The sequence below is a fragment of the Biomphalaria glabrata genome, chromosome 8, assembly GCF_947242115.1.
Source record: "Biomphalaria glabrata chromosome 8, xgBioGlab47.1, whole genome shotgun sequence".
Lineage (NCBI taxonomy): Eukaryota > Metazoa > Mollusca > Gastropoda > Planorbidae > Biomphalaria > Biomphalaria glabrata.
Genome location: NC_074718.1, coordinates 19922546 through 19938114, shown reverse-complemented (window position 1 = coordinate 19938114; position 15569 = coordinate 19922546). Strand labels below are relative to the sequence as shown.

Sequence of the window (15569 nt, the reverse complement as noted above, 5' to 3'; positions counted from 1 at the left end):
GTATCACATGTATCATATGTGTGTGTAGGTAAAATAGTGATCAAATCTAGCCTAAACGTTCATTCATCATAAAGTATGTGTGTGTGTTGAGAGTAGGTCAGTCAGTAAGGAAAAAAAGTCACCTATCATTTTTTTATGCTGTAGCACTGTAGCACTACACTATATACAAACATAAACATCTTTCGGATTACTTTTAATCCTTGCCTTAATACAATAATATGCATTCAATAAACTACACATCTTAACAGAAATCCTATTGAAAACTATATATATATATTTGTAATGTAGAACTGAGACCTTATGACTATGTCGTAAATGTAGATCCTACTGATCGTTGGACATGAATAAAAAACGAACTAGATTTGTTGTGGCAGCTTTGTCACGGGTGGGTGAACACACTACAGAACGCAATGAATTCCATTGTGCTCAAACGCCAGTCAATGTTTCTCTCCAACTCTTTGTATGTGCAGGCAAGGGCAATAAATCTGATAGATATAAACATCTCCTAGCAACCCCACAGCCCCTCCCATTTCAATACTTTTTTTTCTTGTTCAGGATGATTCTAATTTTCTAGATTTAGAAGGTTGAAAGATTTACTACTGACATTACGGTTATACTGTGAGAGTCTTCGGCACAATTCAATGAAATCAATGAATAGGTTGTAAACTCATTATAGTCACAGCCTGGACATAACCTTAAAGACTGGTCGTATCTTTACAAAGACTGGTCGTATCTTTACAAAGACTGGTCGTATCTTTACAAAGACTGGTCGTATCTTTACAAAGACTGGTCGTTTCTGAAACGTTGGTTATAGATAGGAGATCCCATAGTTGATGACTTACACCGCTCAATGGTTTGTACTACTGTGTAAATAAAATGACATCAAACACACAACACGAGATACAATACATTTGGGCACTTTATGTATTTATGCCATTTATGGCGACCATGTACTATTTAGACGCATGGAGATGATGCACTTTTCTGTCGTGTCCTCAACTTGATGCAATGGACAAGTAGAAAGAATAGGACAGCTTACGAATACATGCTGTCATTCGTGCTTCCTGCTATGAACAAGTAGAAAGAATAGGACAGCTTACGAATACATGCTGTCATTCGTGCTTCCTGCTATGAACTCAAACTGAACTTCTAGTCTACAGACTATGTTATCGGTAATTTGTTTTGGCAGGTGTAAAAGAAAGATGAATTCATCCCTTACTGGCAAGATAAAGAAAAATGATTTGAACTTCAACAAAACAATTTAAAATCTTTTTTTTTTTGGGGGGGGGGGGGGAGGGGGTGATTTTTGTGAGCTTGCTATTAAATAAAAAAGCCAGTCCCAGTATAAGAAGGCAAGTCTTCTTTTGATAGAAATGACTTCAATTTACATGCAGTGAGCAACACACCTTTGTATTAACTAAGTATCACAAATCTAAAGGAGACAATTGACTATGAAACATTACAGACACCAGGCGGTCACTGTATAGTTTCTGAAATGAACTTAGTATCAGATTTAAAACTACTAAGTTTGACTTGCTCGTTAACCGTTGGCCAAAGAAACAGATAACATCATCTGTCCTATAGACCTCGTGACCAAACATAACATGTGTCCTAGATAACATCATCTGTCCTATAGACCTAATGACCAAACAGATAACATCATCTGTCCTATAGACCTCGTGACCAAACAGATAACATCATATGTCCTATAGACCTCATGACCAAACAGATAACATCATCTGTCCTATAGACCTAATGACCAAACAAATAACATCATCTGTCCCATAGACCTCATGACCAAACAGATAACATCATCATAGACCTCATGACCAAACAAATAACATCATCTGTCCTATAGACCTCATGACCAAACAGATAACATCATCTGTCCTATAGACCTCATGACCAAACAAATAACATCATCTGTCCTATAGACCTCATGACCAAACAGATAACATTATCTGTCCTATAGACCTCATGACCAAACAAATAACATCATCTGTCCAATGATCTGAAAGGAAAACTTTTTTTTAAAGTTGTGTACATTCTTGAACCGAGTCAATGTAAAGAAAGCACTAATACAATCTGACTGTATAAAATCTTGTAGTAGAAATGTGTACTAAATATAGATCTATTTTAGAATATAATTTTTATTAGAATCTATTCTATGCATCAGTAGCCTGAAGAAGTAACACTGGACCTAATCTGAACGAGGGGAGACACGTCTATGAGAACACCGCCGGGCAGTTCTTCTAAGTAAAACATTGACTTAGTTGTCTTGTGATGTCCAGTGCGGGCATAATCATTTCTTCTCTCTCAAGTACTACTTCCCACGTCCACGCACAAACCTTGGACAGGGTTAGGTGGTCGTGTTTTGTATAAATATTAGACTTAGGTGTGAACATTTGTATGGTTTTCACGGGCTAAAACAATCATGACATTTTTGTTCCCAAAATAAGTTCGAATATATTTAAAGTTAAGCTTTGCCATTGTTGCTGTTGGTATTGGTCAGGTGTTTCAGACGCCCCACTGGTTGACATGAGATGTACAACAAATGTTGATTAGCACATATCTTCAGTGAACAAATAGCTTCAAATGAAACACTTTTAGTTTTTCTCTTTTGTCATGTAGTTGCTGAAATTGTCAAAATTGTCTTTCAGACTGGCTGGAGGCCACAGTTGAACAGCTGCTCTCTGGTACAACCATGACTCGTCCACATTTAGATCTATCTCATGCTATAACATCTGTTCACACAGCTTATAACGACCTACAACAGGAGATGGTAAGCTAAATTCATTCAATTGTTTTCATTCAAGGATGAACATTCAAAAAATTCATGATTATTAATGAAAAGTTGCCTTTTTTTTTAATCTGTATCTTTTTCATTTCCCGGGTTAGAATACAGCTTAAAGGTTATGATCTAACATATTTCACAATAGCAACAAGTAGCTGTCATACATGCTCTATTTCCAGTTTTGTTTGGGGGGTGGGGGTTATCCCAAAGGTCTTGAGACTTATGCAATATGCGCTATTGATACATTTTTGTATGTCCGTCGACACGGGCCACATCATCGCTTAAAGATGTAGTTCATTTGAAATTGATCGTCTGAGGCTTCACTCAGTGTTCAGAGGTAGCGAGGGGCCGTAGTTTGGCAATCGCTAACTTATCATTAAGTCTACAAGATTATATTATTGTATCTTGTCCATATCAAACAATAAAAACAAATAGATGCAGCCCAGTTTTGTAGAACTCTATTAGCTTCATGACTTCCAAGTGGAAACGTTTAAATAACTAAACCTCGGCGGAAGTTGCCGCCCTTGATTTAAGTGTTTCCCTGGAATAACGAGCAATAGAAAAAAAAGAAAACTTTTTAAAAAGAAAACTTATTTAATGGAAAGAACTGCTACTTACTGAAAATTGCAGGGTTTACTTCCTAGTCTGCTATATAAAACAAAATTAATTAATTAGTACTAATGATTAATTGATTATTTTTAGGTTTTATTCCTGTATTGTCGTCGACTATGAATAATTATGCAAAATTTCAACTTGTTCCGAGAATGGGAAGTGGGAGAAAAAACGTAACGAGGGGATTTAATCCATATACACATCTACATCTCTTATAAAATAGTATTTATTCCCCTTATTTCGATATAAAACATAATAATTTTGTTTTATTTAATTAACTAGTTGGTTAATAATTAATAATTGGTATGATTTCACTCAATATAAGCGAGGTTTTAAAAAAGTATTTTCTTTATTTTATTTGTTTAAAAAACATTATTATATGTTAACTTTCCAATTTCTTTTTTCATCAAAGGGAAATAATGTAAATAATATCCTCCTGTCTAATGTAAATACTTACATCCCTTGTCTGATAAATGTAACTACTTGGTTAAAAAGTTTACAGCTATGTTGAGACTATCGAGACACCGGTGGGTAAAAGATGCACTTGAAAATGTGCAAAAAAATAGTATCAAAATGTACAAATTTTTGCTCAAATTTAGTATCTGTAATAAATAAAATTGTATATAAAATATGATATTATCAGACCTGCCTTTCGTTACGCAAAATCTTCCAAAAATGACTGTCAGTACGACAATACAAATTCAACTCCTCGCGTTACGCATTCCGTATATTTTCCCCCCCTCTCTTGACTAGCTTACGAGCGGTCACGGAGGTCACGCTAAGCCGTCCTGTTGGGGGGGGCGGGGGGGGGACAGAAAAGGTGGGGGAACACATTGTGTCCAGATCTATACGTTGATTGGTTCTTAATAGCAATTAGATTTAGTCTAGAAATGAACGCGAGAGTGAGGGAGTGGCGGGTTGGTAGTAAGTTGGTATCGTCAGTTAGCTGATACACCAACGTGACTTTTTTTTTTTTTTGTTAGTTCATTAGTAGAAATTAATTATGTTGTTGCATTACAAAAAGTCGAATGAAAAAAAAAAAAAAAAGAATCCCTGATTCCCGTATTCATTTGTATAGAAAAAAGTATCAAAGTGCTATCGATTCAAAACACATTGAGTGACATTGTTAAATTGTAGATATCTAGTCTAGATCTGGATTCTAAATCTAGAATCTAGATAACTTGTAGTTGTAGTACCAACTTGTTATACAGGAATAGATCTAGCTAGAGTTATGACATTACTACATTACTCTACAATCTAGATCCAATTTAGTTATAGTGTTATTTAGAATTTAGATTGACCAAATCTAGATCGATAACATCTACTACCATCTAGTATAGATCTAGACTAGATTCTTAGTCTTAGTATAAAATAGATCAAGGATGAAGGTAGGCCTACGAAAGTTTGGAGTAGACCTACGTTTTTAGCGGATCCACGGCATCGGTAACACTCTTGAGCCCAGATCTAGAGTAGATTATATTCATTATATAGACATAGATCCAGATCTAGTCTAGACATCATCTCTATTGTCGTATTGATCTAGATTTAGATTATAGATCTAATCATGACATCTAGATCTAATATTATATATATTATTATATTATATATATATATATATATATATATATATATATATATATATATATATATATATATATATATAGGCTATATATGACAAAATAGTGGATCGCGTAAGTGTTACACATTCTGGTGCCAAAATACGCATTTTGACCATCAGCGTTACACATTTGGACTTTTTTTTGTAGGCAAGTCTGATAATATTATTACACTACGTATGTGTAGAATGTATTCTAGAAATGTCACCTCCATAAATAGGCAGTAACTATAATTATACTTTTATAACAAGCTGAAAAGTGGGAGTAAAGTGAACTGTAAAGAATATATAAATATAACATTCCAGCAACACCAAAAAGAGAGGTCTATATAAACATTGAAAGCAGTATTTGTCAAGCTTTACGAAACGTTAGCGCCACACTTAGTGCTGGAGTGCTGTAAGCTGTATGCCTGAGTCGTCAAGCGTTTTCTTACATTCTGAGCTGCACAGATGCATTCACAATTTCACATGGCTTCAAAAGTGCAGACAAAAAAATGGCAATGCTAATTGGGATTCATATAGATTTATAACTACCATGCTAAAAAAAACGCGATTCAGATTGAAAAAAAATGTGTCGCAACCCGAAAAAAAAGTTATATATATATATATATATATTACAAACTATTCCGTTCGTGTCCTGGTACAATTCAATACGTGTGAGTCTACTTGTGAAGCTCATAATGTGTCGCCGTATTGGTCTGTTATTTTCATAGTCAATGTGGGGAAGGAGCGTGTCGGTGAGTGGGAAAAGTTTCTGTTTCTGCCTAATGTCACGATTTAATATTGACTAATGATTGAATTTACATTACTAAAATACAAAGGGGGGAGGGCTCAAAATAAGAAATGTATAGGTAGCATATATATAACTTCGATTAGTAACTGTTTCTCTTGACCAACGATTGAATGTTGGATTACAGTAAAGGGGGAGGGCTACAAGAAGGGGTTACACTGCCAGTTAGCAGACTATATTTACAGTAGTAATTTTTTTTACAACAATTGTATGATTTCGCCACAAAAACTAAGTGTAAGGGTCGGTGATCGGGGAGGGGCGGTTGCACCAACCCACACCTCCATCTATCTTATTCATAAAGAAGTCAAGTTCCCCTTTCAGACCTTTCGATCTCTAGTGCAGATGATGTTAAGGTCATCTGTTTCTTTGGCCAACGGTTAACGAGCAGGGTGTCATGTCGTTGACACAATGACCAACCGCCTTTACTTTCCCCAACTAAAGTCTGGTACCCATTAGAGTTGGGGGAACTCAGGGGCGACCCAAAAATCCCGAAATTCAAAATTCCAGTCTTCACCGACATTCAAACTCCAGGTTGGGAAGCCAAGCGTTTAACCACTCAGCCACCGCCCCCCCCCTCATACTTTTTAAAATGGTAAAGCTTAATCACCCCCCTCGACTGGCCTGTGTTTTAGTTAGAAATGATTGAATTTTATATACGAAAATGGTATAAGGGTTGGTTAAAAGTTCAATAAATGGCATTTAGTATTAAAAAAAAACAACTTATTTTATTACATACATTTTTATTTTTCTAAAAAACAAAATCCCAGAAAATCCCAGTGATGACCACCTCCCTAATAAAATTCCCAACACTCGGAAATATTGTACATACTGATCTATGTTCCTACTAGACGCTGAGCTTCATTAATAAATTCATCTAATTCCATGAGCATTGCCAAAAGGTTTTCGATCTTCAGCCCCCCCCCCCCCACACACACCAAATCAAAAACTTTGAAATATGCTAGATTATATTCTAGGATACAAAGTATAGTAACATTTGGTCTGGAGGTCTAGATTATATTCTAGGATACAAAGTATAGTAACATTTGGTCTGGAGGTCTAGATTATATTCTAGGATACGAAGTATAGTAACATTTGGTCTAGATTATATTCTAGGATACAAAGTATAGTAACATTTGGTCTGGAGGTCTAGATTATATTCTAGGATACAAAGTATAGTAACATTTGGTCTGGAGGTCTAGATTATATTCTAGGATACGAAGTATAGTAACATTTGGTCTAGATTATATTCTAGGATACAAAGTGGCACGCCAGCGGGTCTTCCCAATAGTATTGAAATAAATAAACATTTAGGAACATTTTGCGCAGCTTCTACTATCTCTGGATCTATACGCACACCACAAACTACATTTTGTTCTCTACCACTTATCTAGACTACTATGAATACAGTATTGTAGTCTTAAATACTGTCTTTTTCTGTGACAAGTGTTGGGTTTTAATAAGTTTTTGCAGTTCATGAGGTCTAGTTTTTTTTTTTTTTTTTAATTTCAATTAACACTTACACAAGATTAAGATGCAAGCAACTAACAACATGGTTGTACTATTTATAAAGATTTATTAATAATAATAATAATAATCTTTATTATCCGTATGGAAATTTGTCTTACAATTTGTGCATTACACCAAACAAAAAACATTATAACTATATGTTGTTAATATGAATTCATCATGTGATTGGATGTGCTACGATCAGTGATTGTCCTTAAAGTCTGGATTATTTTTCTTGGTTGGTTGCTGGGCTCGTCTAAGTCACTAACATGGGGCTCTCAGCTGGACGTCTCTAGCTGGTAAAGAGATGAGGCTGGCTAATCAGGTCCAGTCGGTGGTGGGCAGCTGGATACTGGGCAGTAGATGCCGAGCACTGGGCAGATGACACCGGGCACTAAGCTTTAGGTAGTCGGTAGTGAGCTCTTGACATGGAGCTGTTGGTAGTGGGCACTAAGCTTTAGGTAGTCGGTAGTGAGCTCTTGACATGGAGCTGTTGGTAGTGGGCACTAAGCTTTAGGTAGTCGGTAGTGAGCTCTTGGCATGGAGCTGTTGGTAGTGGGCACTAAGCTTTAGGTAGTCGGTAGTGAGCTCTTGACATGGAGCTGTTGGTAGTGGGCACTAAGCTTTAGGTAGTCGGTAGTGAGCTCTTGACATGGAGCTGTTGGTAGTGGGCACTAAGCTTTAGGTAGTCGGTAGTGAGCTCTTGACATGGAGCTGTTGGTAGTGGGCACTAAGCTTTAGGTAGTCGGTAGTGAGCTCTTGGCATGGAGCTGTTGGTAGTGGGCACTAAGCTTTAGGTAGTCGGTAGTGAGCTCTTGGCATGGAGCTGTTGGTAGTGGGCACTAAGCTTTAGGTAGTCGGTAGTGAGCTCTTGGCATGGAGCTGTTGGTAGTGGGCACTAAGACACATGTCGGAAAAAGACCAGGAGATATTGGAAAGTAGAGAGAACTGAGAGGCCAAAGCATAGCATACATATCAATCGAAACGATTTTACTATTGCTGTGTCAACAATGAACCGGCGGAAGTCACCAAGTCTTTGTAAGGTCTAATGTCTAAATGTCTCAAAATACGACCCTGAACATTAAAATGCTGTTCAGTCTTGACCTGGGGCATGGAACCCGATTACATTCGTGGCGGCTCCATGGCCTTCGGCTGTTTCGTCGTTTGATTTTTTTTTATTTCTTTTAACACATGCCTTCTATATCAGGACAGTTTATCAACTTCTTAAAACCTTTAAATACTTGAACAATAAGACCATATGCAAATTTTGTTTTTCAAAGCGAGTTTAACTATTGTACTACATACTACTATTGAATGTATCTTCTTGGTTCGTTGATCCAGTGATAAAGTGAAATCTTACTTACTGAGTCAAGATTTCTGTATGATATCCCGTTGATACGTGGCCAGGGGCTACTAAATGCTGAAATCAGTGGATCGTAAAGACTGATATAACCAACAGTCAGTCGTTTTGTAATCTTAATTGTAGCAACGTCCTCATTGCTCTCAACATCATCTTCACTTTTTGCATCCTAATCATTACCATCATCAAAGACATGATCTATTTTATCTTCATGCCTTTTAACTACCGTTACCATAGTCACTCAAAGGGAGAGAACATGTTTGTCTTAGCCTTTGACTTCTACGTTGTATTTTAACAAAAAATTATTTGTTCAGCAAAGTGACAGCCACCAAAAATAGGCTCAGATTCAAATTATTTGTGCAGCAAAGTGACAGCCACCAAAAATGTGACAATATTGAAACTTACAATCACGTTAAAATTTTCTAGGAAAGAAAGGTAATGCAACATTAAAATTTAAAATGTCTACAAATTTTCACAGTGTTCCCCTACCTCCCCCTTCTCTCTCCTGGCCAGTCCATTCAGAAGCTTGTGCAATCTTGTGTGGTCAAGCGAGGCATGTCAGTCCGCTTTGGCAGCTAGGTTAATGGCTGGCCTAATGAAGGGGGTGGTAGTGGTGGTTCCCTGGCGTGGTTGGTTCAGTGGATACATGGACGTGACATTGAGCGGGCAGGGGAATGGAGATTACAAACATGGGGGGATGGGGGTGCGATTTGTGGTAGGTGTTCAATGTCTGAAGGCTTGAGAATTGAACCATGAAGGGACTGACCAGATCAGTGTGTTCTCACCAGATGTGCTCTTCTTGTTGCGTGGACGGCCTGTCTACCGATGTTTTTACCTAGACTATGGCGCGTGTACACGTCTGGACATTGTTTACTGTGTGCTCTGTCCACTAGTGTGTATAGTTAGGATTTTTGTGAACCTTCGTATGGATTTAATGGATTCTATCTAGATCTAGTTTTAAATAAGAAATATTTTATACATTTACCGCACTTAATGTGCGAATGTTTATAGCTTTCTTGGAATTGAAGATTTATTTGTTAAGTTTTGACTTTGAGTAACACAAAATGGACAGACATTGGATTGGCTAGGTATATTTTGGGATGACTAGATGATACCAGCTGTAGATCTAAGTGCTACGTTATTCTTTAAGTAGGTAGGTAGTAGGTTAATTTACATAATGTAACTTTCGTAATGTAATTTTTAAAAGTACTAATAAAATATTACTTGTATAGGCTAAGGGACTGCATGTTCCCTAAGGCTGATTCGATGACAAGTACATGTGTACTTACCAAACTTACCTTGGGCACAAACTTGCCATAGTCAACTCTCAGTACATTCAGTCTCTAAACATTAACCTTAACCGTTACACACTGTAGGTTTGGGACCTTTCTGTTAACAAACAGTTCACACAATCAATCATTAATGCCAATGCCATTTTAATTTCATTTCGTAAGAAAACCATTTCAAACTAGATCTACATGTAATCTAATCAGCATATTGTTGGCACTCTATATATTTAGCGAAATGTGATTGAAATAGCATTGTAGCGTAAGGATTAATGTGTAGGGTTAGGATTAATGCTACACACGCGTGTTTTTCCCCTCACCGAATAACTGTAGATCTCCACGAGTTGCTCCTGCATTTTCATGTGTGGGTAGATGTATGTGTGGGTAGATGTACCTTTTCGTAAATACCACCATTTGTTGACTTGAATGTGAACTAGATCGGCTCATTGCTGATTAGTCTCCGACATACGTACACGTATCCTCAACTAGAAACTTAAGTCAGCTGCACATAATGACTGTGTATGTCTACAGTTCCACTGCATATAATGAATGTGTATGTCTACAGTTCCACTGCACATAATGACTGTGTATGTCTACAGTTCCACTGCATATAATGACTGTGTATGTCTACAGTTCCACTGCATATAACGAATGTGTATGTCTACAGTTCCACTGCATATAATGAATGTGTATGTCTACAATTCCACTGTATATAATGAATGTGTATGTCTACAGTTCCACTGCACATAATGACTGTATGTCTACAGTTCCACTGCATATAACGAATGTGTATGTCTACAGTTCCACTGCATATAACGAATGTGTATGTCTACAGTTCCACTGCATATAATGAATGTGTATGTCTACAGTTCCACTGCATATAATAAATGTGTATGTCTACAGTTCCACTGCACATAATGAATGTGTATGTCTACAGTTCCACTGCACATAATGAATGTGTATGTCTACAGTTCCACTGCACATAATGAATGTGTATGTCTACAGTTCCACTGCACATAATGAATGTGTATGTCTACAGTTCCACTGCACATAATGACTGTGTATGTCTACAGTTCCACTGCATATAACGAATGTGTATGTCTACAGCACAGATGTTTGCCTTGTTTGTAAGGACAGAGTTTTCTTTACAAATGTTCTAGCCCCTATGCTGCCCGAGGGAATACCCTCACCATCGGTCCATCCACAGCGCTGCTTGCACAATATTTCTTTCGTTACTTGCGATAATTAAATCAGCCTCTCACCTGGTGACACTTGATAATTAATCACAGTCATAAATGCCAGACTTGACCTGTGGGTCAAATATCTAGCTTTGGGATATCAAGCTTGTTGCAATTACAAAAAGTCCCCCTCCCCTCTTTTTTTTCACTCTTAAGAAAGCTGTACTGCCGTTTGTTAACGACAATACTAAAAAGGAGTTTTTCTTCTGAACATGTACCAGCGTAGTGTATCATTTTTGTGGTACTTAACAAATCCACTAGAACAGGTTAAACGGTAATCTCAGTCACATTAAGTCTATATTTCTTCAGATGAGCAGGGCACGACACGCCTAAAGTGTCCCGATGTGCCCAAAAAACTCTAACTCAGATGAGCAGGGCACGACATGGCCTAAAGTGTGCCGATGTGCCCAAAAAACTCAGATGAGCATGTAGAAAGAAAAGTTGAGGCAAAAATTGGGGGGGGGGGGGCGGAGAAAGGGAGAGAATTTATGTAAATATTGCGTTGCGTTCATTTAGCGTTTGTACTTCGAATCAAGCTTAATATTGGAAAGTAACAAACAAACAAACACAACTGCACATTTACAGCAATCCCCATATGTATATATAGAGAGTGAGAGGAGGTCCTATATCAGTACTGTAAGATTAATTTCCCTTTTTCTTTACATAAAAAAATTTTATTGGTTAATTTGTTGACTACTTCATGTGTTGTTTACAAAGAATACTTGTGCAATTTGAACTTGATCAGAGTGTTGGAACGATTGGTTTAGATCAGAGAATGGGAAGTGCAAGAAATACTGTGTTTCTAACTAGAGATAGACGAAGTGAGTTCATATCAGTTTTGTTCTAAAAATAAGACCGGATACTGCGCTAAACACTTTTAAGAATGTAAAAAAAAAAGTGTCTGAAATACGGTAGTAATATTGTTTCAATGCACATATTTCTATACAATGCCAATAGTGGTCACAGACCTAACCTATATAGTAACCCCCACAATGACGTCTAGTTTAGTTTATGGAATGCTTTTTTTTTAAGGGAATTTTTAGCTATGGGAATGCTTTTCTTTTTACTGTTTTAGTTGTTTTTTTTTAATTCTTGCGCACCCGTACCTTTTTCCTCGCTGAGGGTATGCCGGGATTTATGTCTTATAATACATCATCCAAAATATTTGCTTAATATTAATTAGATTTGACTCCTATAACTTACAATTTCACTCACTATTGGGTGATACTGACTTGTTCTAAGCGGAAGTTAGACTTGTTGTTTCTAAACACCATATCACACACACTCCCCAATCCTCTCCCGCCCCCCGGGGGGCACGATGCTCGTGTATGTGTGTAGGCCTATGGAACACACACGTTTTTTTCCTAGCAGAACTGAAAGTCAAGTGTTTACGTGGCCAGTGTTTACGCCCTAAGGCGCAAATCTGGACAAAAGCTATACATAACAGGACATTGTCCTCCAGAGGACCAGTTAGCTCTAGAGGGTCCATTCAGTCGGCCACTCTCCAAGCAATGTCAAACTATCGAACATGTCAAGGCGTTTCAATCTGAGTGACTTCCCAACAATTAGCCTTTCTCTATCCGTCTAGCATATCAACTACACTTAATGGGATACTAACAGGGGGATTTCCGGACTAAACTAGAGAAAAGATGGGGAGGGGGCAGCTTTACTTTTTACCCGCAATGAAATGAATCTATGAAGTACACTACTACATTCTGTTGTACATGTCACGAAACAAGTCACAGAACTACTTTAGGGTAGTTTTGTTTTCATCTAAGGACACGTTTTCTTACCACGTGAAAACATGTAGATCTAGAAGTTTTCTTTTCATGTGAGAACATCTAGATCTAGAAGTTTTCTTTTCATGTGAGAACATCTAGATCTAGAAGTTTTCTTTTCATGTGAGAACATCTAGATCTAGAAGTTTTCTTTTCATGTGAGAACATCTAGATCTAGAAGTTTTCTTTTCATGTGAGAACATCTAGATCTACATTTTTTTTTTCATTTTTGGATGAAAGCACTGTGCGGCGGAAGATTGGAATTGAGTTAAACTTTAGATCAATTTAGATCTAACTTTCAAGGTATAACATCTAATTAAGAACAAGAAAGAGTGCTTCCCCATTGATCTGTAGGCCTATTATTGTGCTGACTAAAGATCTGTAGGCCTATTATTGTGCTGACTAAGATCTGTAGGCCTATTATTGTGCTGACTAAAGATCTGTAGGCCTATTATTATGCTGACTAAAGCTCTGTAGGCCTATTATTGTGCTGACTAAAGATCTGTAGGCCTATTATTGTGCTGACTAAAGATCTGTAGGCCTATTATTGTGCTGACTAAAGATATGTAGGCCTATTATTGTGCTGACTAAAGATCTGTAGGCCTATTATTGTGCTGACTAAAGATCTGTAGGCCTTTTGTTGTGCTGACTAAAGATCTGTAGGCCTATTGTTGTGCTGACTAAAGATCTGTAGGCCTATTATTGTGCTGACTAAAGATCTGTAGGACTGTAGAGCCAGATTTAAGTATGTGGAGTCCTGGGATATATGGAGGCACCCATGGGCGTAGCCAGGATTTTTTTTTTCGGGGAAGGGGGTGTTTTCTCCTCCCCCCGCCATTATATATATATATATATATATATATATATATATATATATATATATATATATATATATATATATATATATATATATATATATATATATATATATATATATATATATTTTGTGTGTGCGTGTTCATAATTAATCTTAATTACATTCTGACCCTTCATTCTTTCGGAAGGTTTATTGTACCCAGCAAGGGGGTCTGAGGAGCTCTGTAAGCCAAGCACTATTTCAGGTATTGAAAGCCAACAAATGCATTTTCTGAGGTATCTACAGTGCATTATTCTGCTAAGTTTTATTCAAAAACCTAATCTGCTATTCTTACTTACTTAATTCTCCCACGCCTTTTGATGCAGCAAGCTGCTTCCACAAAAATCAGTCATTGGCAATGTCTGCAGCCTCTTCCCACCTGCTCTGAGGACGCCTATGAAAGTGTGGCGCCTAATTGTACTAGGATGTCCCTGTTTGCGCTTTCCTCGTAATGGCCTCCATGTCATCGCAACTCTTATTATGCGTATGCGAATTTTGTCGGAGAAGTCCCGCAAACCTCACGCGACGCTCTTTCACAACCTTAACAAGGAGTGGACTCCCAGTTCGGCCGGCATAGGATTTCCATGATTGAGAGCCAATCTCTATAACTGACTCCTAAAATCCTTCTTAGCCATCTTTGTGGCGTCACATTTAGTGCTTTTCAATTTCGGCAGATGACTATTCACTGTACTTTATTAATAGAGCCCAACCACTGGTAGAAATTTTTAACTTCTCTTGGCTACGCTCTTGGAATTAGGTGACAGTAGTTTACTTTAGATTTTATATCGAAAAGGGAAGTTTTATCGCCAAAATCATCTGTTGGGGGTGGGGGTTTAAACTAAGAAATCTCTGGAGTTTTTTTTTTTTTTAACAAATTCAAAACCCCTTTAGCTATGCTCATAGAATTTGGTGAATGTAGTTTGCTTTAGAATAACATTGAAGAGAGGTTTTCAACCTCAAAACTCTCTGTAGGGGGATTTGAAATTCAAAACCATCTGGAGGGGTTTTAAATTAAAAAAAAAACTCTGGAGGAGGGGGTTTAAGCTCAAAACCCCAATTAGCTTGGTTACGGTCATTAGAATTTATAGTGTGTCATTTGCTGTTTTTTATATTGAAGAGGTATTTTGTTAGCAATAAACCCCGCTGAAAAGGGGGGGGGGGTAACTCAAAAACCCCTTTGGCTACGCTCATAGCATTTAGAGTGTCTAATTTGCTTTTCTTTTTATATTGAAGAGGTTTGTTTTTTTTTGCTTCAAACAAAATCAAAGCAAAAAATTAGTCACTAAATTCCATGGGGGGGGGGGATTGAACCCCACCCCCTAGCTACGCCAATGGAGGCACTAACACTTTTGCAGAAGCTTTTTAAAAATCCACTTATTAATAAAAAATACTAAGTCTAAAAGCTAAATTTTAATTTTGTTTGTTTAAAAAAAATACAATTATTTAATATTGCATTTTTTAGTCAAAAAAAAATATTTTTTAAGTTTTACAAAATCCGGAGTATATTACAAGAATTCGAGCACTCTAGAAGCTAGCACTTTTTAATCACAACAGTCTTGAAAACTGTAGTGTTGGTAAAAAAAAAACCCGTTAAGTGGTTGACCTTTCGAAATATGGATTTTTTCTCTTGTGGGGCCCGTTCTTGTGGAGGCCCCTGGGTTTAGCCCCGCCTGCTCTCCTGTTAAAACATTTTCTGGAGCTCATTGTGTCATGGCAGTTATTCAATAAACGGTA

At 37.2% G+C, this 15569-nt stretch overlaps 1 protein-coding gene across 3 annotated transcripts in view; it reads left to right on the top strand.

The window, feature by feature from the left end:
* LOC106071827 (uncharacterized) overlaps positions 1-15569 on the top strand; it is a 45873-nt gene that overhangs the window by 27034 nt on the left and 3270 nt on the right. For 2 of the 3 annotated variants that reach the window (XM_056038232.1, XM_056038231.1), the window contains exon 2: positions 2661-2782. In XM_056038232.1, coding sequence (XP_055894207.1) covers positions 2705-2782 — 78 coding nt within the window. In that variant the 5' untranslated portion in view covers positions 2661-2704. Of the gene's footprint in view, positions 1-2660; positions 2783-9385; positions 9831-15569 lie in introns of those variants that run through there. The other variant, XM_056038233.1, reaches the window with a different exon arrangement.